This window comes from Schistocerca gregaria, chromosome 10, assembly GCF_023897955.1.
Source record: "Schistocerca gregaria isolate iqSchGreg1 chromosome 10, iqSchGreg1.2, whole genome shotgun sequence".
NCBI lineage: Eukaryota > Metazoa > Arthropoda > Insecta > Orthoptera > Acrididae > Schistocerca > Schistocerca gregaria.
Genome location: NC_064929.1, coordinates 131,180,526 through 131,205,396, shown reverse-complemented (window position 1 = coordinate 131,205,396; position 24,871 = coordinate 131,180,526). Strand labels below are relative to the sequence as shown.

Here is a 24,871-nt window from a genome sequence, read left to right as displayed (position 1 = left end):
CAGTCTTTTTCTCTGTGACTCAGTATGTCCAGTATATGGTGAGTAGCAACTATCCTTTTCATAATGTTAGTCATTATTCCATCCAGGATTTTCCACTTTAAAAAAACCATGTGGTATTTATAAAGTGTAAAAAATAGTGCTTTTAACATGTGATTAAAAACTTTATTTCAACAGTCCAACATGAGCAGTGTTCAGACACACAGACAGACATAAAGGCTCCACGAGAATAATAATAACTGTTTTGATGGATCTTTGAAAACTGACATTTTATTATTATATTGTATACATTAAATGTAATTGAACCTTTACTTACTTTGCATTTGAAAAACAGCATTTGTTGTACCTTCCTTTTAACTGTATGATTACGTAACTTTTCAGTCTCGTTATCTATATGATCACTAAGAGAATTCAGGTCTGTGAACTTCAGCTAAGGTTCCATCCACAATCAATCAACTTCTTATTTGTAAGGGGGTTCTGGCTTGTCAGCATGCCACTTAACATATACACTGTAAAAGCTGAACACAATAACATCAGCTTCATACGCATTACAGAATATCATGACTGACTCACTGACTGGCACACAGCAATTTTGACCAAGGAGGCAGAGAACTCCCTGAATGAAATCCAACATTTGTGTGGCATTTGTTCCAAACTGGGAAATCCTGGGCATGCACATGTGTAAAGCATTTAGTTCAGTTCAAAGAGGTAATAAAAATTAGTCGGCACTTTAATATAGTCTATGCTCAGTATTTATTATGTAAAACGAAATGTTATCCATTATAATGACATATACTCTCTGAATTAAAAAACTGACATGAGATTCTCAGTGCCTCTCTCCCCCTTTAAATAAGATTTGGTGAGATTTTGCCAGATCCCTCTCCGTCATTTTGATCTCACATAATTAATGGATGTCCCCTTAAAATCTATGAACACAACAGGTCTGGGCTGTCCTAAAACCCAGGAGTAGCATGCCATTTACCAGAGAACAAAAATCACAAATATGTTTGTCTTACAGCACAATTTTGTCCAAGTGTACTCATTAATGCACTACAATGTACCAGGAGGCACACGAAAATAAATAAATAAAAAAACATAAGTGGAAAAGGAAAAGGACAACACATACTGGACTAGTTGTGGTACTTGGCATTAAAGCAAACAGCAATAATTCGTCTTCCACAGACGTTTCAGGACACACTTCAGCTCAGCTTGGCAACAATGGCAGGGGTAGTGTTTTTTTGTAATTTTTTTACACAGTAATCATGCATAATTCTCACTGCCATCTCCATAAAAATTTCAAGCAGAATATTATGCTTGTCATCATGGCCTAAGTTCAAAATATTAGATGTTACCTATGAAATAAACACTGATGATGAAAGCCTGCACTGTTCGATGACTGTACAATCATCTAAAAGACACTAAAGAACCAACATATTACGACCACCTGCTTAGCAGCTTATGGCTTCACCTTTGCAATGCAACACAACAGATATTCCACATACAATTGATCTGACAAGCCTACAGTAGGTTTCCAGATGTGTGTGGTACCAGATGTGTAGACCCAAATCATGCAACTCCCATAAATTACAAGCCAGTGGTCTGTAGGCAGAGAGCTGTCATCCCACAGTGGCCAAGACAAGTTCATCAGGTTCACACCAGTCCTTACGCCACGGTAGCATGACTCTGGCCTCAAAACTATTATTTTCCTGAAAAGTGCCATTACAGTCACGGAAGACGTAAAGCATGAAGAGATAAAGGTGGGCTGCAATAATCTTCACATACACTGAGGAACCAAAGAAACTAGTACACCTGCTTAATATCATATAGGGCCCCACGAGCAAGCAGAAGTGCTACAACACAATGTGGCACGACCCGACTAATGTCTAAAGTAGTGCTGGAGGGAACTGACACCAAGAATCCGGCAGGGCTGTCCATAAATCTGTAAGAGTACGACAGGGTGATCTCTTCTGAGCAGCACGTTGCAAGGCATTCCAGATATGCTCAATAATGTTCATGTGTGGGGAGTTTGGTGGCCATAGGAAGTGTTTAAACTCAGAAGAGTGTTCCTGGAGTCACTCTGCAGCAATTATGAACGTGTGGGATGTCACACTGTCCTGCTGGAAGTACACAAGTCTGTCAGAATGCACAATGGACACGAAGGGACGCAGGTGATCAGACAGGATGCTTACGTACTTGTCACCTATCAGTCGTATCTAGATGTATCAAGAGTCCCCTATCACTCCAACTGCGCAAGCCCCACACCATTACAGAGCCTCCACCAGCTTTAACAATCCCCTGCTGACGTGTTGACAGGCCTAGACGTGTAAAGCTTTGTGGTGTGCAGTCATTATGCGTACATGAGTGGGCTTCGGCTCTGAAAGCCCATATCATTGATGTTTCATAGAATGATTCACATGCTGACACTTGTTGATGGCCCAGCACTGAAATAACGCAGCAATTTGCAGAAGGGTTGCACTTTGTCACACCGAACAATTCTCTTCAAACATCGTCGGTTGCATTCATGCAGGATCTTTTTCCGGCCACAGTTGTAGATTTGATGTTTGACATGATTTCAGATGTTCACGGTATACTTGTGAAATGGTCATACGGGAAAATGCCCACTTCATCGCTGCCTCGGAGATGATGTGTCCCATCGCTCGTGCGCCGACTATAGCACCACGTTCAAACTCACTTAAATGTTGATAACCTGCCGCTGTAGCAGAAGTAAGCGATCTAATAATTGCGCCAGACACTTGCTGTCTTATACAAGCATCGCCAACCGCTGCCCCATATTCTGCCTGTTTACATACCTCTGTATTTGAATACCAATGTCAATACCAGTTTCTTTGGCATTTCAGTGTAGTTCACTGCTGTCATAGTGCCTTCAATTGTACTACCACAGGCCCTAGAAGCCTAAATGAGTATCCCTCGTAGCATAATACCAGCAGAAAAAAGCTCCTATCAGAGCGCAAAGATGTGAATATGCACCTTTTTGTTTAAAAGACTGAACATGAAATGGCATACCAGCTGACTCAAGCTACATTCCTCAGCACCTTGAAAAATTTTGGCATGTGAACACACTCACACTTTTTTTAACAAGCAACTTACCTCAAACTCCCACAAGCTCCGCCCATCGCAATCACTCACACCCATTAGTGCTTTGCCGCAAGTTGCTCATACCCATCCACTCCCAGACGCCCTATCTCTCTCACTCATTCAGCCTAACTCAACTCACTGTATTACCTCTGAGTGTCTCTGTCATTGTGTTCTATGTCACAGCCACAGACCCATTTGTTGGGTCCTATTGCTAGTCTCCTCTCACTGTCTCCCTCTTACTGCTAATATCTCATTCCTTCCTTCTTACTGCCATTGTCTCTTCTCTCTGTCACTGTCTCTCACCCACTTCTACTTTCTCCTTCCCCTCTAGCACTATCTCCTTCACTCTTTTCCTATTACTGTTCTGTCACTGTCAACTATGTTCCACTGCCACTACGTCCCTCTCATTTTTGCACACTGCCATCGTCTCCTTCACTCTTACTATAACACGATCACTGTCTACTATATTCTAGTAACTTTACTGTGTATTTGCCACTGACACTGTCTTCTCTCTCAGCACAAAAATATGCAAATATGTCCACATGATAAGAGTTTTTTTAAAAATTTTTGAAGGTGCCGAGGAAGGTAGAATGAGCCAGGCTGGTACCCCATTTTTCTCCAATAACAGTATTTTTCCGCAGGTTCCTTTATTTTTACTGCTACAACAGGGCATGTAAGCCATACGAAAAGAAATGTATTGGTCAGTAAAATTTATGTGAAATTAAAATAACGCAACACAAATTTTACACCTAAGAGTGGATTTAAAAAAAAAAATGCGTGCGGCTTCAGTACTAAAACATGGGGTTCCTGCACAATAACAGATATTTGACAGCACATTTCTCCTTACTATGTCACTTTATAAACTATGTTTTCACCTCAGACCGGATATTAAATGAGTATTTTGTGTGTCCAGATAGGGTAACTTTGTACCTCTGTATCTTGGAAACAGACAGAGAGACGGGAATATTTTCAAGCTTGTTCGAGATCAAGATCTTAGGAATATATTGTAAAAATTGCAGCCATTTGCTGGACTTATTCATCTCATAATCTACAGCTGGGTTTTGGTACCCAAAAAACAACTTCTTGGATTGTTTCTCGATACCAGATAAATACTTTTGAAAGCAGGGTGATGGCCCCTCTAGATAAGTGCCTAGAGAATATGCCATTAAAATTTTAGCAATTTGTTGCAGTTATTATTTAGATTTTGTCTCTTATCGCATTTTGTGTGTAGAAGTAGGGCAACTTTCAACCTCTGCACCCTGAAACGGATAAAGATATAGTGAAAATTTTTGAGGTTGTTCGAGATCAGGATCTTAGGAATATAGCATAAAAATTTCAGCCACTTCCCGTGCACAGGTATCTTGGAATCCTTGGCTGTGTTTTGTTCCTCTGGTGACGACAAAAATATAATAAAAAAAACCTTTTGTGGGGTTTCCCGAGGAACCGTCTGTGGTACCTCCATAAATTCCATCGAGCTCACTGTAGACAACATCAAATGCAAAAAGAATCATCTGATTTTCTCTATTTGGCTAATCAGGAGGAAGAGCATAATAGCCATACTTTAACGTGTACTGCAGGATAGTGACACTAAGACAATACTACTGTTGGGCATGCAAATGGTCCCTAGCCCAAGAATTATCCAAAACACTTGGCCCTACCATTTTATCACCAGTAGAACCCGAAGTATCAGCATTAGAAAATCCTGTTTTTACGTACGGGATTTTGGAACATATTAGGTATGCATGCTGTCACATGTATACCTATTACCCTCATGAGCCTGCATCCATGGGCCGGTGCAAATTTCAAGCAGCTGTTCCCCTGGATGGTGGCATATCAGGACACGACTCTCGACCCAGTGTGTCAAGGAATGTGACTTATTCAACCAGGAGACACATTTCCATTTATGGAAGATCTAATCTCGATATCTCGCATGCACTGCACTCTTAATTAATGATGCTGTTGGGTTTACACAGGAACACGGATACGTCACCTGCTACAGCGCCTTGTCTTCAAAAATGTGCACTGAACAGCCTGCTCCGAAACATTTGTGCCACCAACAATGCAGTCTTGTCATCACATCTACCACAGATTCACATTCCTCTTAGCTTTGTTTATATACTTTCCTTATTGTGTCACATGCCTGCAATGTCAATGGAGATTGAGTTATCACAGTATTTCATGCATGATAAAAATAAAGATGAGTATGGGTCCCTATTTTATGACATGTTCCGGATTCATACAGCAACAGGATACTGTATGAAATAATTTTGTTTCATAAGTGTAAAAACTGCACTTGTTACCACGCTTTGGAAGCACTGTATCAAGCATAATGTATCATGTAGCCTAGAAACAGAAACATTGTTGCTGCTAAGCAGTGAATTTTACTTGTCTTAGGGTGTTTGTTGAATTGTTTTCATGATGGTATGTAGCGAAACATTTTCACACCATAGTTAGCCAATGTTTGAAACCCGAGTCAAATCAAAGCAAATGGTAAAATTCCAGAGCATTATTCCAGATTCTTCACCCACAACATGTTTAACTGGCCCACACAGTTATCCAGCTTTGAAACAGCATGAACTAACATGGCTCATTAGGGGGTGAGGGAGCATTATTACTCAAAGTGAGACAGTCTTGTAAAGCACAGCTGCAGAAGACATCAGCCACAAGTTCCTGAAACGTTGTACTGATGATCATTTTCTCCATATGACTATTGCATTGGGTGTAGAATAACTTCACAAAACTTGTGTGTATATCTGTGGCAAAATGACACACAGCATTTCTTCACTCTTGACAATCAGGGCTCTTGACATAGTTGTGACGTAATGATGAAAAAATTTGATTAGGTTGGTGGAAAGACAACGAACTACAAAAAGAGAGTTAATCAAATGACAGCTCTTAGGTGAAGGGTAAGGAAGAGAATCTGTCAAAAACTTGCATTTTGATATTCCATCTTGAGACAGTTAAGTCAAAACATTTATAAGGTTTTGTATGTGGTGGACATCAAATGTTCAGGATATAAGTAGAGACAGAAGATAATTGATCAACATAGACTGATGACAAATGATTGTAGACAGAGAACAAGTTTGTATTGATGGGCAAGGGCATTAGCATCTATTATAAACAATTTGGTAAAACTACAGAAACATTAAATCTGGAGTCTTGATAAGGATTCTAAACAACTGCCCACTCAAATGCAAGTCCAATGCCTTGCCACTAGACCATCTGCTTGCTAAAAGACAAAACGAAAAGTTAAAAAAAGAGAACATGGTAACCTGTGATATGTGCAGGTAGAAATTTATTTCTTTTTGATAGTTTCACACACATTCTACGAAGCCGTCAGATAGCGTCCACCCTATATTTTTTAAATCTGTATTCTATTCAACATTGTCAACAGGAACTAAAAAACATGAAGAATAGCTATTAGTCCAGTAGTGACTAAGAAGTGTTGTTGGTATATGTAGCAGAGAGCCACCACAGCAGAGGAGGCACGAAGTGAAGGAGCAAGTAAGACAAGGCCAACATGTGTGTCCCAATGTGATAAGTGCTACAGGATGTGTCATTACTTCAAATGTCGCACTAGAGTTATTTGCGATTGCTTTATCAAGAGGACACAAAAAATTTTAGTTTAAAAAACTTTTGTTTTTGATGAGAAACAAAGCAAGCTAGGCATCAGATAAAACATTAGAGACAGTATTTGTCAAGGCCAACTCCATCTACACATTGCAAAAACGAATCTCCCCCCCCCCCCCTCCCAACACATATATAGTTTGCAACACCGACATATTAAATGTAGTCTACGGACATAACAATTACCACAAGTAGCACAGTAGCAGCTGTTGACATTACCGCTTGTCACCAGACACTCACGCTTCGGAGTCTGCAATGGTGGGAAGCATATATGCTGGTTCACTTACTGCATAGATTATTTGAGATGGCACGGCTACTGTAATTTCGATAATGTGCAGGACAGATAGTGTATTTAATTTACACTCCAGTTTTGTCAAGAGTATTTGCTAGAGTGAATAAACTGGTCAAAAGTATTTACTAAAGTGAATCAACTTAAGTTAATAAAAATGTTCCAAGCTTCTCGCTGAACTAGTATTGCCCAACTGTAGTTCTGATTTGTTCTCCAACATAACAGTGTTTCCTATTTTTCCTGCAAGAGCATTACGGATAGCAAAGTGGCCAAATCTGGCAACATAAAAACTGTGGAGGCCACAGGGGGATGTTACATGCTAAAAGTTGATGTGTTCTTGACAGTTTGTGTGTGTCATAACCTTTACCAGCAGGTCCAGAAATGCTGCAGCTGGTCATCTAGTGAACCCCCTACCTGCGTCGCAGTTGCACCACTTAGTCGGGTCAGCACACGTCCCCATGATCCCACAGGCGCACTTGCGTGAACCCGGTACAGCTCCTGCCCAGTAGTCCATCTTCTGATTGCTCCGGGACACCCACCAAGAGTAGGGTTCAAACCTGTCAGTTTGTGCTGAAAAACATGGGAACAAAATTTACAAATAAAACAACAGGAAATACATGGTGGCTGTGTAAAACATCGAGGACTGAGGAATACCACATACAACAATCGTAAGTATTGGCTCTCTTCAATTTTTCATACCACCAAGATTTGGAGGCAAGTGCCAGGGCATTAATTCGCTAACACGGGAACATGCAATTCCTAAAAACACACAAAGTAATCAACTCTGAAGTTTTCAAGAGCTGTTAAGTACAAAACACTTTGATTGTGTTAAAAGCTGAATGTGTAGCGCTCAAACCTTATACTGGATCAAAATTTTTTATTTATACTTTAATATTAATTCCAATTCCATATTTATTACGAAATTGAAATGTAAATTAACAATTGCTGAATCACAGATCTGAATAACAATAACAATTTTTTAGTTTAGTAATATAATGAAAAGATATATTGCTGCTCACCATAAAGGACACACACACACACACACACACACACACACACACACACACACACACACACACACAACACACAACACACAACACACACACACCTACCTTTTGGACAAAGCCTTCTTCAGCAAAGTACACACAAATACATTAATTCACACAAGCAAGCACATCTCTCGGACACATGACTGGTGCAATGTGTGTGTGTGTGTGTGTGTGTGTGTGTGTGTGTGTGTGTGTGTGTGTTTCATTTTCTGAAAAACTCTTTTGCCAAAAGAGTGTCTTCATTGTGCCTGTCTGCTACTCAACATGTCATCTTTAAAGTGACTAGAAATCTTACCTTTTCCTTACATGATTTAATGCAGTAACTCATTTGTAAAGTAATCAAGTTTTTATAGCTAGAAAAGTAAATATTGATTTATCTCCAGAAAATGAACACCAAGCGGGAAAGCGCTGGCAGACAGGCACATGAACAAAATACACAAACACACACACAGAACTACTAGCTTTCGCAACTGATGGTTGCTTCTTCAGGAAGGAGAGGGAAAGACGAAAGGATGTGGGTTTTAAGGGAGAGGGTAAGGAGTCATTCCAATCCCGGGAGCGGAAAGACTTCCCTTAGGGGAAAAAAAAAGGACAGGTGTACACTCGCACGCACACACACACACACACACACACACACACACACACACACACACACACACACACACACACACACATATCCATCCGCACATACACAGACACAAGCAGACATATTTAAAGGCAAAGAGTAAGGGCAGAGATGTCAGTCGAGGCGGAAGTACAGAGGCAAAGAAGTTGTTGTAAGACAGGTGAGGTATGAGCAGCGGCAGCTTGAAATTAGCGGAGGTTGAGGTCTGGCGGATATCGAGAAGAGTTCCCATCTCCGGAGTTCGGATAGGTTGGTGTTGGTGGGAAGTATCCAGATAACTCGGACGGTGTAACACTGTGCCAAGATGTGCTGGCCCTGCATCAAGGCATGTTTAGCCACAGGGTGATCCTCATTACCAACAAACACTGTCTGCCTGTGTCCATTCATGCGAATGGACAGTTTGTTGCTGGTCATTCCCACATAGAAAGTGTCACAGTGCAGGCAGGTCAGTTGGTAAATCACGTGGGTGCTTTCACACGTGGAACTCCCTTTGATCGTGTACACCTTCTGGGTTACAGGACTGGAGTAGGTGGTGGTGGGAGGGTGCATAGGACAGGTTTTACACCGGGGGCGGTTGCAAGGGTAGGAGCCAGAGGGTAGGGAAGGTGGTTTGGGGATTTCATAGGGATGAACCAAGAGGTTACGAAGGTTAGGTGGACGGCGGAAAGACACTCTTGGTGGAGTAGGGAGGATTTCATGAAGGATGGATCTCATTTCGGGGCAGGATTTTAGGAAGTCGTATCCCTGCTGGAGAGCCACATTCAAGGTCTGATCCAGTCCCGGGAAGTATTCTGTCACAAGTGGGGCACTTTTGGGGTTCTTCTGGGAGAGGTTCTGGGTTTGAGGGGATGAGGAAGTGGCTCTGGTTATCTGCTTCTGTACCAGGTTGGGAGGGTAGTTGTGGGATGCGAAAGCTGTTTTCAGGTTGTTGGTGTAATGGTCAAGGGATTCAGGACTGGAGCAGATTCGTTTGCCACGAAGTCCTAGGCTGTAGGGAAGGGACCGTTTGATATGGAATGGGTGGCAACTGTCATAATGGAGGTACTGTTGCTTGTTGGTGGGTTTGATGTGGACGGATGTGTGAAGCTGGCCATTGGACAGATGGAGGTCAACGTCTAGGAAAGTGGCATGGGATTTGGAGTAGGACCAGGTGAATCTGATGGAACCAAAGGAGTTGAGGTTTCCCATGTGGAAGTTTCAGCGGGAAAGCGCCGGTAGACAGGCACAATAAATAAAACGCACAAACACACACACAGAATTTCGAGCTTTCGCAACCGGCGGCTGCTTCGTCAGGAAAGCTCGAAATTCTGTGTGCGTGTTTGTGTGTTTTATTTATTGTACTCAAAGTCCGTCAACTGCACATACGGTTCACGTCCACGCTGTCGCGGCATGCTAACAGTGTTAAAGACTGCGATGGAGCTCCGTATGCCACGGCCAACTGGCTGACACTGAGGGCGGCGATGCACAATTTCTGCGCAGCTAGCGCCATTCGACGGCCAACACCGCGGTTCCTGGTGTGTACGCTGTGCCGTGCGTGTGATCATTGCTTGTACAGCCCTCTCGCAGTGTCCGGAGCAAGTATGGTGGGTCTGACACACCGGTGTCAATGTGTTCTTTTTTCCATTTCCAGGAGTGTATATTGTGTATCCAGTGATCAGTTCAAAATCAACATTGTTGAAGAACTAAGAGGAGTCAGCAGCAATCATCTTGGTATTGCCACATAAGTGCAACATGAAATCCCTCACTGCCTGTAAGAAGCAGGTAGGTAGGAGAGTTGTAAATGCTGTTGATGTTTTAAAGTGAATAGATGTTGATCAGGTAGGAAATACACCACGAGCAAAAAAACCACAATCTATGTTCAAATATCCCTCCCTGTGCGAAAGTCTATTGTTAGGACCACTTGCTTCAGACTGCATAGATTTATGGTGTGAGGAGGAAGAGGACACAGTTCAAAATAGAAAACTTCTCTTAATTCTCACGTTCCTAATCCTTGCATAGAATACGATTTGAAACAGAAACCACAAATCAGGTCCTCGAAATTTGTGGGTAAAATGCAATGAGCTACAGGGCACTTGTTGCATGTCAGATCCACAACTCAACAGGCCAAGTACAGATACACAGTACACTAGCCTCTTACACCAACGTAACTGTAAATGGTTAGTGATTTCATTGCGACACCATCTAAATACGTACGTACTCCGCACGCCACCATATGGCACATGGCGGAGGTCACTTTGTACAATTGCTCGCCCTTTCCTGTTACTGTCGCGAATGAAGTGGGAGAAAAATGACAGCCTATACGCATCCATACAAGCCACACTTTATCTTTTCTTCACCATTCTTAAGCAAGAAGTACTTCGGTAGTGATGGCAGTAGCGGCATTCAGCACTCTGTCAAAAATGTCGGTTCTTTGAAGTTTCTCAATAGTGCTTCCCAAAAGGAATGTCTTCTTCTCTCCAGATGTTCCCATTCACGTTCACATAGGATTTATGTAATAACCACATTTTGACAAAACCTGTCACAAACGTATCTAGCAGTAACCTGATATGTGGCAATGTCACGACAATTCACAGTCGATTCACACAACCTAGACTGTATTAAACCTTTGGCTGCTACAGACGTGCCCTCTGTATTCTGTGCTGAGTGTGGCTTTGTTGTCACACTACCGCTTGCCTAACGCTGCTAACTGTGCTGAGAGGTGGCAATCATGTATCAACAAACTATTCATTATCCAATTTAAAAATATCTATTCACAACCTAGACTGATATCCACTTAATAAAGGACTGAATTTCTTTTCTATTACTCATATTAGTTACTGTGCTGCAACAAATTAAACAAAGTAGTGTGTGAAATTTTGAAGGGTTTGCAGCAGTAAAAACGCACTGTGTAAACTTTGTGTATGAATAATTTTAGCTCATACAGGGTGTTGCGTGGGAACTTTCTCATTTAAAAACATCATAAAACAGAAAGCACAAAAAAATAAATAAATAAATAAATAAATAAATAAATAAATAAATAATTCTCTCTTCTTCTTCTTTTTTTTCTTTTTACTTACTTAGATACAGGTTTAAAGTTTTATTTCATTAGGTTTTGAAAATAATATCTTGAAGACAGCCTCCATTCTGCTCAAAGCATTTGGAGAGTCAAAATCTGAAGTTTCAGTCCACTTTGTCCAACATGTCTCTGTCTACATTGGCAATGGCAGCACGAATATTATTCCCCAGCTCACACACATGGACAACTGGTATACACAAAAGAATTTAAAATAGTCCCATAAGAATACATTGCAAGGGGCCAAATGTGACAGCATGCTGGCCACTGAAGATCACCCCCTCAACGAGATGAGACGGCCAGGAAAGTGTTCGCGCAAGGACATCACTGATGTTCATGCCGTGTGAACCGTGGCGACATCCTGTTGGAAAGAGACATTCACCATATCCATTTCTCCAAGTTCGGGAAGCAAAATTTCCTAATTCATCTGGATTTAACCCTCTGACCGTAACTGCACTAGCATTCTCTCTCTTTAAAATTAAATAAATAAAGGGCCAATAATGCCGATTTTGGATAATGCACACCTAACAATCCCATGTCCTCTATGCAGGCGCTGCTTCTGAAGTTTTTGGCAATTTGTGCCACTCCAGTATCACATGTTTTGATTACTCACACAACCATAAAAATTAAAATGTGCCTCGTCGCTGAAGAACACGAGGGCATCATGAGGCAGGTTCTCGATCAAGGCTTCAAACATTTTTTCATGAAACAAAATCACATGGATTAATTGTGTGCACCAATGTCAGTTTTCATGAATGAAATCTGATGTCTTCGTGAAGAATTCATCTTACTGGGTGACCAGAAATTGCAAGAGCACTGAGTGTTCGCAAGAAGTCCACTTGCGGGAATTCAAAATCACCACTCTAACGTTCTCGATGTTTTCCAGTGTTGTGGTGGTTCTTAAAGATACTGGTTTCTTTTTCTGCACGTTACCAGAACCCATGAACATCTCCAACCATAAAAATAAAATTTGATCAGAAACACAACCTGCAGGTACAATATTAAACTGTTCCCTGAATGTACACTAGATCACGATGACCTAATGGCAATTTAAGAAGCGAGCAGCACATGACAGCATGCAAGGAGGCACGTCCTCACCTTTTGCCCACTGCACGATTGCTACTACAGTAAACCAATCTTAAAAACGTTAAGTCCTTCCCCTCCGAATGCACTCAAGCACACATAACAATGAATAATGGTTGCTGGGTGGTGCATGTTTCAAATAAGAAAGTTCCCACATTGCATCCTGTACACTGCTGTGTATAAAATGTAGATACAGTGTCAAAATTTTATTTAAAATTAAGAGCAGAATGCCATTTCATTTCATTGTCAAGTTACTGGTTTTTATATGCAGTCACACTCGGTGTGCCAGTTATGCCCATGTGGACTCGCTGGCTGCTTTTATTACTTAGCATTCGATTAGAAAAAGAAAAAACCAACTAATAATTGAAAATTTTTGATTTTTTGCAAATCTTACCGTCTGATGCCTTTTCTCAATGCAGGACTGAATTTATTTTTGTTATTCATCGCAGTTACTTTGCTGCACCAAATATAAGTAAACCATTGCACGAAATTTTAAACATTTTGCAAAGACAAAAACCAGTTGCATAGCCTTTGCTCATCCATTTTTGTATATGAAATATAGATAGACCTGCATATTAGAAATTATGTGGCCATACCAATCTTATTCATACTTCATAAAGAAGTTCAAGATATCAGTACAGTACAAGGTTTTGTGTTTGTGTGTGTGTGTGTGTGTGTGGGGGGGGGGGGGGGGGGGGGGTGAGGACCTATGTTGTATGATAACTACTCAAAACTTTTTTATCCACTGAGATATGGAAGTAACTCGCCTGCAGCAGTGAAAGAATTGGTGGAACAGGACACGTAAAACCACATCAATAGCACTTAAATAATACCCAGAGAGCATGTTTAAACACGTGTCCCCGGTACCTGGGGAGCAGCAGATTATAACGAGTTAACTCGTCCACAACCGTCAAAGGGTTAAGATTCAGGTGTCCATTTTGATCTTGCGTGGCATGTGGGTCGTAAAATATACGCTTTGGTGCTGAAAAGATGTGTTTAAGAGTTAGAAGATAAGGAAAGTCTGCCAGTACCGCAGACTTACCAATAACCCTCATGAGTATCTCACTACCACCACAAATTCTGTAGCAAATAGCAATTTTTATATAACTAAGTCACCCCTAACGGGAGACCTTAAAAGATATAAAGCACACTGAGCACATTCCACAATGACTACACACTTACCATTTGCATTGAAGAGCCTAGAATTGCGACACTGGTACATCAGGGACTGCTCACAGGACTGGGATCGGTTGACGAGTGCGATCAGCTGATCCATGTCGGCATCATAGTGTATGGACTGGACGAAACTGCCCGGTGCCTGAAAGCCGTCTACAGGTGTGATCTGCATGTTGCTGTGACTCACCTCCGTCACAACACGTCCGTCAGCTGTGGAATTGAAGTGAAACCATTACTACAGAGAAATTCAGAATTCACCTGCTCCAAAATAAAATTACAGTGACTGTCAATTCTGTTAAGGGATATCAAATATGAACTGGAAGTTAAACCTGGAGGCTGTGGTAGTAGACGGATATGGGTGCATCCTTGACATGATGTCGGTGCAGATGTCTGGAAGAGCAATTTGATTCCATAGTTAGCAATCTTAAGTTGGAGTTAGTGTGATACAACGACTGAAGTCAGGCCACTGTGTGCGAGCTAGAGTTACACGAGTTCATTGCACAGTGCATAATTGTGAAGTTTCTCGCAAAAGAAGGCACCAACACTGGAAATTTTGGAGGAGGCTTCTTTCACAGTTTGGGGAAGAGTGCTTTTTGAAGATTCAAGTGTATCAGTGGCATAAAATGTTTGTGGAAGAATGGGTAGCCACGGAAAGTGCATCCCATCAAAGATGGCCATGGACAAGTGTCACACCAGACAACATTCGTGCTGTACGGGACATTATTGCAAAAGATCTGCACATGAACTTCTCTGAAATTGCTTGGGCGACAGGAATAAGTTGTGAAAATGCTCGCACCATCATCACTGATGACTCTTCAGCACAACAATGCAAGGCTGCACATTGCTGCTTTAACGATGGAAAAACACGATAAAGTCATTGGGCAACTATGGAATATCCACCCTACAGCCCAGATTCATTATCCCTTGAGTGCATCATGTTTGGACTACCAAATCAAGAACCTGGAAGAAACTGGTTTGATAACAATGCAACAGTAGAAGAGTTTGTCTATCAGTAGCTGTATATACGTCCCACTTTCTTCGAGGATGGCATCAAAAAGTTGTCAATTCATTGGAAAAAATGGTAGTAAAATCAGGCGATTACATAGAAATATGAGGCATGTGCATTTTTGTTTTGGTTGATTCAATAAAGTTACAAAAATAATTCTGGTTCACATTTCATCTCCTCTCGTAATTACATCTGCAGCAAATTTGATACGTACATCTGATGTGACTCCCAGCTTGGCACACAGTTTCACAACAAATTTAGCACATCTACAGTGTTAATAGCATTACTTACTTGGGCGCACGCGCGCGCCCACACACACACACACACACACACACACACACACACACACACACACACACACACAGTGTTCTGTGGTATAAGAATGTAGCAAACATTAAGCATATGAAACAGACCTATATACATATAGCAGTAATATACAGTGTCCAGACATACTTTCATAAGAATACCTCAGCTTTTATCGAGTGACGTGCTGTGTAGTTGTGAAAATACTTTGATATGATCGTCTAATTTGTTGCAATACTATGAGGTTGAGTACTACAGTCTGGTAAGAAAGCAATTTTTTGTCACCTTTTGTAACACCTTTGTTAGCAAATGAGCCCCTACGTCTATTTACAGAAGGCAAGAAGAGTTACTTAACAGAATGCAACAAAGAAAAGATCCAATATCTTTGAAACACTAGGGATACCTACGATACATGATCCCAATGATCCCAACAGAGCCATAGGATGTCAAAGACAGTCTACCAGAGACCAAAGAAAAGCACGGTAAGTTGAACTCGGGAACACAGCAGTAATGGAAGATCTTCTGTATGCACTGTGTGATGCAAATATCAATAGCATATATTGTAATTACAAGAATATCTGCTGCACACTAACTACCAGATGCATGGAATTCAGCCAGTAGGCCTTACATTTACCAGAACAAAATCTGTGATCTCCAAGCAGAATTCTAAACAGTAATAAATTACATTAGCAATGAGAAAGACATCAAGTGATAAAAGAAGAAAAATCTAAAGTTCATAAACCAATTCAAAACAGAGTCCTCTAAATGATGGCCTCAGGAGGAACATACACTGATGAGCCAAAACATTATGACCACCTGCTAAATAGCTTGTTTGTCTTTCTTTCGAATGAAATACATCATTGATTAGTATCTGGGATCCAACAATTTGCTGGTTGGTTTGTGGAGGTATGTGCCATTAGACATCTATGCACAGGTCATGTAATTCGCATAAATAATGAACTGCTGATATGCGTATGCGGTGACGGCACCCGATAGCGACTCAGATGGATTCCATACAACTTGTCTAAGGAGAATTTGGTCACCTAACCATGAATGCGTATCCACTATAATGCTCCTCAAACCACACTAGCACAGTTCTGGCTTGGACACAAGGACGAATATACTGCTGAAATATGGCATCAGCATTAGGAAGACATCAAGCACGAAGGGGTGCAGGTGGTTCATAGCTGTCAGCATGTCTTTAATTACTACTACAGGTCACCAGCAAGCACAGCATAATGTCTCCCTTAGTGTAATACTGCTCCTATCAGCCAGCATCCATGGTGCGCTGCATGTTTCGAGCCACTGTTCACCTCGATAATGGCGTCTTTCGAGATAACTACCAATCTAGTGTAGCAAAAATGTGATTCAACCAAAGAGCTGACATGTTTCCATTGATGGACAGTTGAACCTCTACAGTCCTGTACCGACTGCAATTTTAATTGACGATGTCGTCAGCTCAACATGTGACGGGTGGTCTGCCGCAGAGCTCCATGTTTGACAACGCACGACGAACGGTGTTCTCCGAAACACCTGTGTGGGCAACAGAACTGTGCTCTTTTGGCAGAGATGCTATTTTCAAGATACTCGTACACAGGCTCTGTGTAATGATAACCTGTCCTTTATCAAAGTCGCTTATCTCAAAGGATTTTCCCCATTGCAGCCCTATCTCCATTAGAGTGGTCCCTCGCCCATGTCTGCTCCGCTTACATACTTTTGTTACCATTTAATGTACTCACAATGCCACCAGATGGCAAGCAATATCACGTTGGGCAGTGGTCATAATGTTTTGGCTCGTTAGTGTAGTTTCATGCATGTAAATCCGTCCACAATGCAGAAGTGGTTAACCAACACTGCAGATGTTCACATGTAATGTGGGTCAACAAATATTTGCTCCAAACTGAAAAGAGGACATAATCAATCTACCATTCTATATACTCACCATGGAAATGACACGTTACTGGGAACGGCTTTAGTGGACCACTGCCATCCACATCTATTTTGACTTCCGCCTGCTGGCTGACTGCATTTGTGTTCTTGTATGCCGTGCAAGACAGTGGATTTAGAGCTGGAAGGAATATTTACAAGGTTGGAGTACAGTTTCAATAATAATAATAATAATAAAAGATCAAGAACCAAACATCATGACATCTAGTCTCTACAATTAAAACTCTCAGGACACATCAAAATATAGCAAGTCTCTGACTCTTCTTCTTCCTCCTCCTGAAACTTTTCTGCTTTTTCAGGTCCTGATTATTTGAGTTAATGCAGACTGCACAGATAAGCAAAAACCAAGGATAATTAGAAATTCACGTTTTTACTGGTAACTGATATTTTCAGTACTTACAAAACATGCTACATATCATATTTAAAAGCATACTGCATTACTTACAAATTACTCACTGTAAACTGACAACTTATTTCCAGAGAACAATATGAGAAAAATAGGCTGCTACTCAAAATATAGAGGTGGTGTTGAATCACAGAGGGGCACAGGGGAAATATGCTAGTAATGTTCAGCTTTTGGACTACCTCCTTCGGTACTGTCATGTCCAGATGCTCTGGCGGCAACCCTCCTTCCACAGCGACCTCTAGCCGCTCAACTTTCATCAGCTTTCACAAACCTAGTTCTGTAAAACCACATAAATCAGGTCGAAACCTCCTTGCACTACTTCCTATTCATTTGCAAAATTCTCATGCTCTGCAACCCCAAATTCCTGCATCCTGTCTCCCATACTGAAACCCTGGCCCACCAGAAACTCATAAAAGTCTCCAATTTATTCATCTAATATTCCCACCTTGGACTATCACAACTGACCCACTACTAGAAGTGTCTCCTTCACCACTGACAGTGACTGATACTTTGTATCTGTATTTTCATTTTTCTCCTGCATTTCCATTATTGCATCTCAATTCAGTGATGGAGATGCCTTTGACAGATTAGCGGATCAAATCTAGTGTGAAACATACAGTCACATAGATTGCGTATAATAGAGGGTGAAGGATCAGGTGCTCATCTTCCTGCTCAAAATGTAAGACAGCAGCTGAAGTAGTTGTGCACCAGTATTTACTATCTTCTGTTGTGGTGCATCAGTTACTCGGGTCAATGTTTAGACTCAATAGATTCTTCTTGAATTGGTCCTTATAGCACGTCAGAGGAGCATCATGGGGCCTTATACCTGTGCTCACTTCATTGTACAAAATTTCCCAAGGAAGTCTGTTGTTTTTCATCTGCAGGAAATGTCCAATCCATCAGCGTTGGTGACCAACAACAGCGGATTCCACACTACACATCTTTCCTTCTCAAGAACAGCAGTGTTTGGTATGAAGTCACCTTCTTTTATATTCATAATGTGTCTAAGATTCCATTGGTTGAAGCCCCATTACACCTCCACAACACCCATAGTCACCAAGTACTACATTTACCACACAATCAGAAACTCACCTTCACCACCAACTCACCTTCACCACCCTACACAACTCAGAGCCTATTACAAAGCCTTAGTGCCCGGAGACAACAGTGACCACGTACGTAGATGCGCACGCATGTGTACGTTTTCTACTTCTAATGACAGACTTAGTCCGAAGCTGAACATTTCTAGCAGTCTTCTCATTATGCCAGTCTGCAACTCAGTGCACCCTCTATGTGGTGAGTAGAAGCTTATTCTTTCCACATTGAACTTATTTACAACACTACAATTAAAATACACTGTATTTTGTATCACTTGGCTTCAGTTCATTTTTGGAGAATAACTTTTTTTCTCTCCTTCTGACTCGGTTTACTCTGGACATCAGTCCTCATTTTCCAGAAAGTCAAAATATCGTATAATAAACTGATTTTGTCCTTCATACTCTAATGACTGACCAATGCCTTTCAGTACCTCAGTGTACGTGATAATAGGTTCTTTGACTGGCTCCTCTTTGATCTCTTCCTCTAGCGAACATACTTTGATCACTAAATCCACATCACTAAGCTGCTCAAATCCATGTTCATAGGGACTGTTTTCAAGCCTCTTGCAGATGTTTTTCGTATCTGTGTCTTCACAACCAGAAATTTGTATTCCAAACGAAAATATGTTTTAATTATAATAGAATACCTGCAGCAGCAGATCCTTTCAAAAATTTCTAAACTGTAAACTGGAGAATTTGGAAGCCAGGTAATTCATATCCAGATAAGTGGGTGCTAGCTATATATTTTAGTCAACAGTTGCTCAACGTTTAGCCATTCTCCCCACAAATGGACTTGGAAGGCATATGTCCTATTGGTCTTCCGAACACCCTTGGGCTGCTATAAACTGAATGGACATTAATTTTATTTACAAGGGTCATTTCTCCATTTTATTTCTGGGCAAACTAAGCTGTCAACATGACAATGCTCACATTGGCTTATGATGCATACCGCAGTTAGTGCGAATACGCTGCCAGCTAGCATGGAGTTGCCATTGAAAAATGTGTCCGCTTGTGAACTGAGCTCTATCATTCCTTTCTTCGTAGCAAAACAATTATCCGTTGACGCTATCCATCAGTGATTAACATACGTCAACAGACAAGGCAGGAAGAGCATCGAAATGGTTCAAAATTGGTGTGTACAAGTTGTGGAAGGGCACAAAGATGTGCACAATGAGAATGCACAGTCACGCCCACTACAGACACACATGACAATATCATTATTGCAACTCACAATACTATAGTAGAAGACTGTCGTATTACCACTGATACCATCCTAATTCGACTATCTCCTGATAGGTGCGGTCTAAAACTTCTCTCCCCCCTTGAATTTCGAGTCTCAAATTTCACGTGCGACTTAGATTCGGGAAATTTTTTTTCTTTATTTCGAGTCTCATTTTTTGGGTGCGGCTTAGATTCGAGTAAATACGGTAGTTTGCTGGTAGCCATTTGTGTGAAAAGACAGTGTTTTAGTAGTTCAGGCTAAGTTGTTAAATGGCATGGCTGCTTTTCCAGGTGACCCTGCCTCTGATGAGGTAGAAAATGTCTGGGACAGGACTGTACTAGGTGGTAGTGGGAGGATGTACAGCACAGTTCTGGATTTCGGTCTCTTACAGGTGTATGAGCAACAGCACAAGGGTGTTCGGAGCAGGGGTGCAGTAGGCAGAAGAGGCTATTGCATACATTGGGTGGGCAGCGGAATACCACTGTGGGACTGGTGGGGACAATATTTCTCAAAACAAAATAACGAGAAGTAGTCAAAACCATGGTAGAGAGCACTACTTGACTGCTCCAATCCTGGGTGATGCTGTGTCATGAGGAAGACGCTTCTTTGTGCCCAATTAGTGGGGATGAGCTATGGTAGGTGACTGCTGAGACTAGGCCAAGATTTGTTTCTGGAATTTTTTATTTTTTCTTCGCTATTTTCATTTAGTCTGTTATCTATATAAAAGAACAGACCGAATGTTGCACACGAATTGCCATGATGAGGTGTGAAGAATAATTTACACTTGTAAAGACTTGGTGAGATCCTTAGAATATTTAGAGACTTTTTGGTGTGGAATGAGTGGCAGCTGTCGGAATTGAAGTATTGTCGGTGTTCAGTAGGTTTGATGTGAACGGGCCACTTGTGAGGTGAAGGGAAACATCAAGGAATGTGGTTCGTTGGACTGAGGAGGACCAGGTGAAGTAACAAATGGGGAAGAAGGTGTTGACATTGGTTGGTTGTTTGGGGGAAGAGACCAAACAGCGAGATTATCGGTCTCATAGGATTACGTAAGGATGGGGAAGGAAGTCGGCCATGCCCTTTCAAAGGAAACATTCTGGCATTTGCCTGGAGCGATTTAGGGAAATCACGGAAAACCTAAATCAGGTTGGCCGGATGCGAGATGCTAGTCCAGTCTGCTAACCACTGCGCCACCTCGCTCGGTGGTGTTGACATTATTGAAGACTATGAGTACAGTGTTTTCGTCGTTGGTCCAGGTAATGAAAATGTCATCAACAAATCAGAACCACATGAGCATTTTAGGATTCTTGGTGGCTAGAACGGTTTCTGCTAGATGGCTCACAAGAAGGTCGATACGAGAAAGTGCCGTGTGGTTGCACTGCAGCTTCCTTTATATCTGATGCCTTCAAAGGAGGAGAAACTGTGGGAGAGGATATCCGCCGAGAATCAAACCCGGAACCCGATGCTCGGGAAGCGAGAATGGGACCGCGAGACCATGAGCTGCGGACAGGCACTGTGGAAAGTTAGCACGGGAATGGTTAGCATCTTTCACATACAAGGATAGGTTACGGGTAACAACCTGAAGGTGTTGCTCCACAAGCGCAGAGATCCTATCAGTGAAGCTGCAATATCCCAACCAGAATGGTGTGTCGCAGGCACTTGGATTTGAGGTTTTAGGAAACATGTAGAAGTTAGCTGGCTGGGAAGCAGTAGGGATGAGGAGTGAGGGAGACTCGGAGGAGAGGTTATGCGATGGATCTAGGATTTGAGGAGGAACAGATCATACTGGATTTCAAGAATGATGTCACTGTGGCAGGACTTTTAGGCAGACACATCCGACAGCACGCGGAGCCCCTCAGCCAGGTAATCTGTGCAGTTCATAATGATAGTGGTGGAGCCTTTGCTGGCAGGTAAGATTATAAGGTCTGAATCTGAAGAAGGGCTTTGTCCGATAACCCTGTCTACTGCTAAATGTGCCTGTCAGTTGCTCAACACCTCTTCTACACAGGTTCCTGCAAAAATATGGACACACCACGAGAAATGCTTGCTTGAGCATATGCTAGCCAAATCTGAAAGTTGCAGTTTTTGTACATGAGCACAAAAGGCACTTGTGCAATACCCCAATACACTGCATGTATCAGTTGTGGTCAGAAGAATGTTTTGTGTAGTTGTGAGCATTATGTCTCAGCTAAGGGAATTTGGAAGAGGCAAAATTGTCGGTGCTGATTTAGTGGGTGCTCCCACAGCCAAGGGAGGCTAAGTGTTCGACGTTTTCAGAAGTATCATTTCGAGGATTTATACGATGTACAGGGAAAGCAGCAAAAAGATTATCCACTAAGCCGCAATACGGATAAAAGTGCTCGTTGCACTCGATTATGACAGACAATAACTGAAGAGAATTGTGATGAAAAATAAGAGGACAACAGCTGTGAAAGTCGCTGCAGAACAGAATATTGCACTCGCAAACCCTGTCAGCACCAAAACCCAAATGGAGCTCTAGAAACAGGGAATTGCTTAACAATCTGGAATCTAAAAATAACTCTTCAGAGATGCACAAGCTAACAACAGGAAAATGTGGTGGCAAACCCACAAAACCTGGACTATGGCGTATTAGAAGAACGTAATTTGGTCAGACATGTCTTATTTGATGCTGTTTCCAGTTTCTGGATGAGTTTACATCCCAAGAGTGAAACATGGTGGGGGCTCAGTGATCAGGTAGACATATCACGATAGTCTATGGTCATCGCCAATCAGGTCCATCCCATGGTTCAATGTTTGTTCCCCAACAGTGACACAGTGTTCCAAGACAAGCAGGTTCCCGTTCACACAGCTCGCATAGTCAAAGACGGGTTTTTTTAGTGCAAGAATGAACTGTCACATCTCCCCTACCACCACAGTCAGCAGATCTTAGTATTAAGAGCCTTTGTGGTGTACTTTGGAGAAAAGGATGCTAACATCTCTATCATCATTAATTGAACTTGTTACTATTTTCTAGGAAGAATGGAACACAGTCCTTTGAAAACCATACAGGATCTGTATTCATCCATTCCCAGATGACTGGTAGCTGCTTTGAATGCCAACAGTGTTCCAACACTGTCTTAGGCCTGGTAATGTGTTGGGTTTTTGGCGATTCCATATTTTTGTCCAACTTCTTTATGTAGTTACTAGCAATCTACCTTAATTCATATTATTATGGTTATTATCATTCCATCCTGGATTTTCTATTGTGTGCTTGTTGACCACTCAAATGTCACAACACACAATCAATGGTTACAGTTACTGCTTCCACTGCAAAGCAGCTCAGATAGTTATGTAGTTACAATGTCAATCTGTATGTCTTTTTGCAAGATATGTGACTGACCAATAGTATTTTGATAATATTCAACTTTTACCACACTGTAATGTTACTGTGTGACATTGTGCTGCCATGACACATAGAATTTGGCTGACGAGCCTTAAATGACATGAGAACAAATGACATTAAAATTACGTTATTTTATACAAAATACCCCTAAATCTGCCATTTCACTGGGGCCTGAGTAATAACGTCACAAATGTGAGGATAGCAGGTGACTATCAACAGATTTATGGCTCACAGTACATGGAAACCGACACCTTTAATAATTTATCACAAAATATGTTGAGTTCCATTGCTGTGTGATGCTAGGATGGTCAACAATTTTCCTGCTATGAATTTCAACAATAGTCACAGTGCGTGTAGGACTAAAATGTTAACTCAGGAACATGTCTAGTTAATGTAAATAGTTCCTAATCACAACATAACACTCGTAAATTGAAACCATTTGTCAACAAAGGAAGTGGCCTGCAATCTAGCTTTAATTACTGGTTGGTAAGTTATAAGAAGTGCTGACGATGGCTGTCATTAGTGGAATATCAATTGCTACAACATTCCTGTGTACCATATCTGCAACAAATCCACTTCACACTTTGTTTAAGTGTGTGTGTGTGTGTGGGGGGGGGGGGGGGGGGGGGGAGGAGGAGGAGGAGGAGGAGGAGGGGTGTTGGTTTACTCACAGAATCTCCCAAATGGCCTTCCATCAAATTGCCATTATCCAGCTGCCACCCTTCTTTCCACGATGATATCCATATGTTCACATTCTGCCAAACCTTAACCCTCACCAACATAATCCTGCAAAACCATACCAGTTACGCCCAAACATTCTTGTAATACCTTCTCTCCAGCTGTAAAATTCTCCAACTATGCAATCCCAAATTCCTGATGTCATAACAGACATTGAACTTTTGCCCTCCAGGAACTAGAGCAACACACATAATGCCAACTCAAAAATCTCTCCAACCTGCTCACTTCCTACTCCCGTCTTAGACTAGCACTGTCCACCACCTCCAGAACAACCTCCAAACTGCCCCCACGTCCCCTCAAAGCTTCAAACCCTGTGGTCGTAGACATGCTGCATTTACCCACCCTCCAAAACTTCTACCACCACACAGAATCCAGAACCCAAACAGACCCGAAACATAGTCACGAACATTTCCTCCAAAAGCCTTAGCCGCATGAAAGTATCAGTCCTCTCCAAAGACCTCACCTTTTGCCCCACCCCACAAGTTTAATCATGCAGGCCTTGTTAAAGATGATCTCTCTCTCCCAGTCTCTAAGGGGGAAACAATTGCCACCAACCGTACCAATCGATCTCAACCAAAGACCAAATTTGAATCCTGCCTGACTCAGCTCATTCCTCCATCCAACCGTGATCCACCTATACTACCCTCAAATCACCCCATTAACTTCCCAGAAATTCTAAATCTCGTGTCTCGCCTCACCATCGCTCCCCACCCAAATCCCTCAACATGCACACTAACCTTACATCTGCAGAAAGATCCGTAATCCATCACCTAAAATTTGATCCCGATCTTATA

The 24,871-nt window shown here is 41.7% G+C and overlaps 1 protein-coding gene across 5 annotated transcripts in view; it reads right to left on the bottom strand.

Moving 5' to 3' along the window:
- LOC126293196 (neurexin-4) overlaps positions 1–24,871 on the bottom strand; it is a 153,325-nt gene that overhangs the window by 52,985 nt on the left and 75,469 nt on the right. For all 5 annotated transcript variants that reach the window (XM_049986318.1, XM_049986320.1, XM_049986317.1 and 2 more), the window contains 3 exons: positions 17,246–17,371; positions 14,001–14,204; positions 7,424–7,579 (listed from right to left, as the gene is read on the bottom strand). In XM_049986318.1, the coding sequence (XP_049842275.1) occupies positions 7,424–7,579; positions 14,001–14,204; positions 17,246–17,371 (486 nt within the window). The remainder of the gene's footprint in view (positions 1–7,423; positions 7,580–14,000; positions 14,205–17,245; positions 17,372–24,871) is intronic.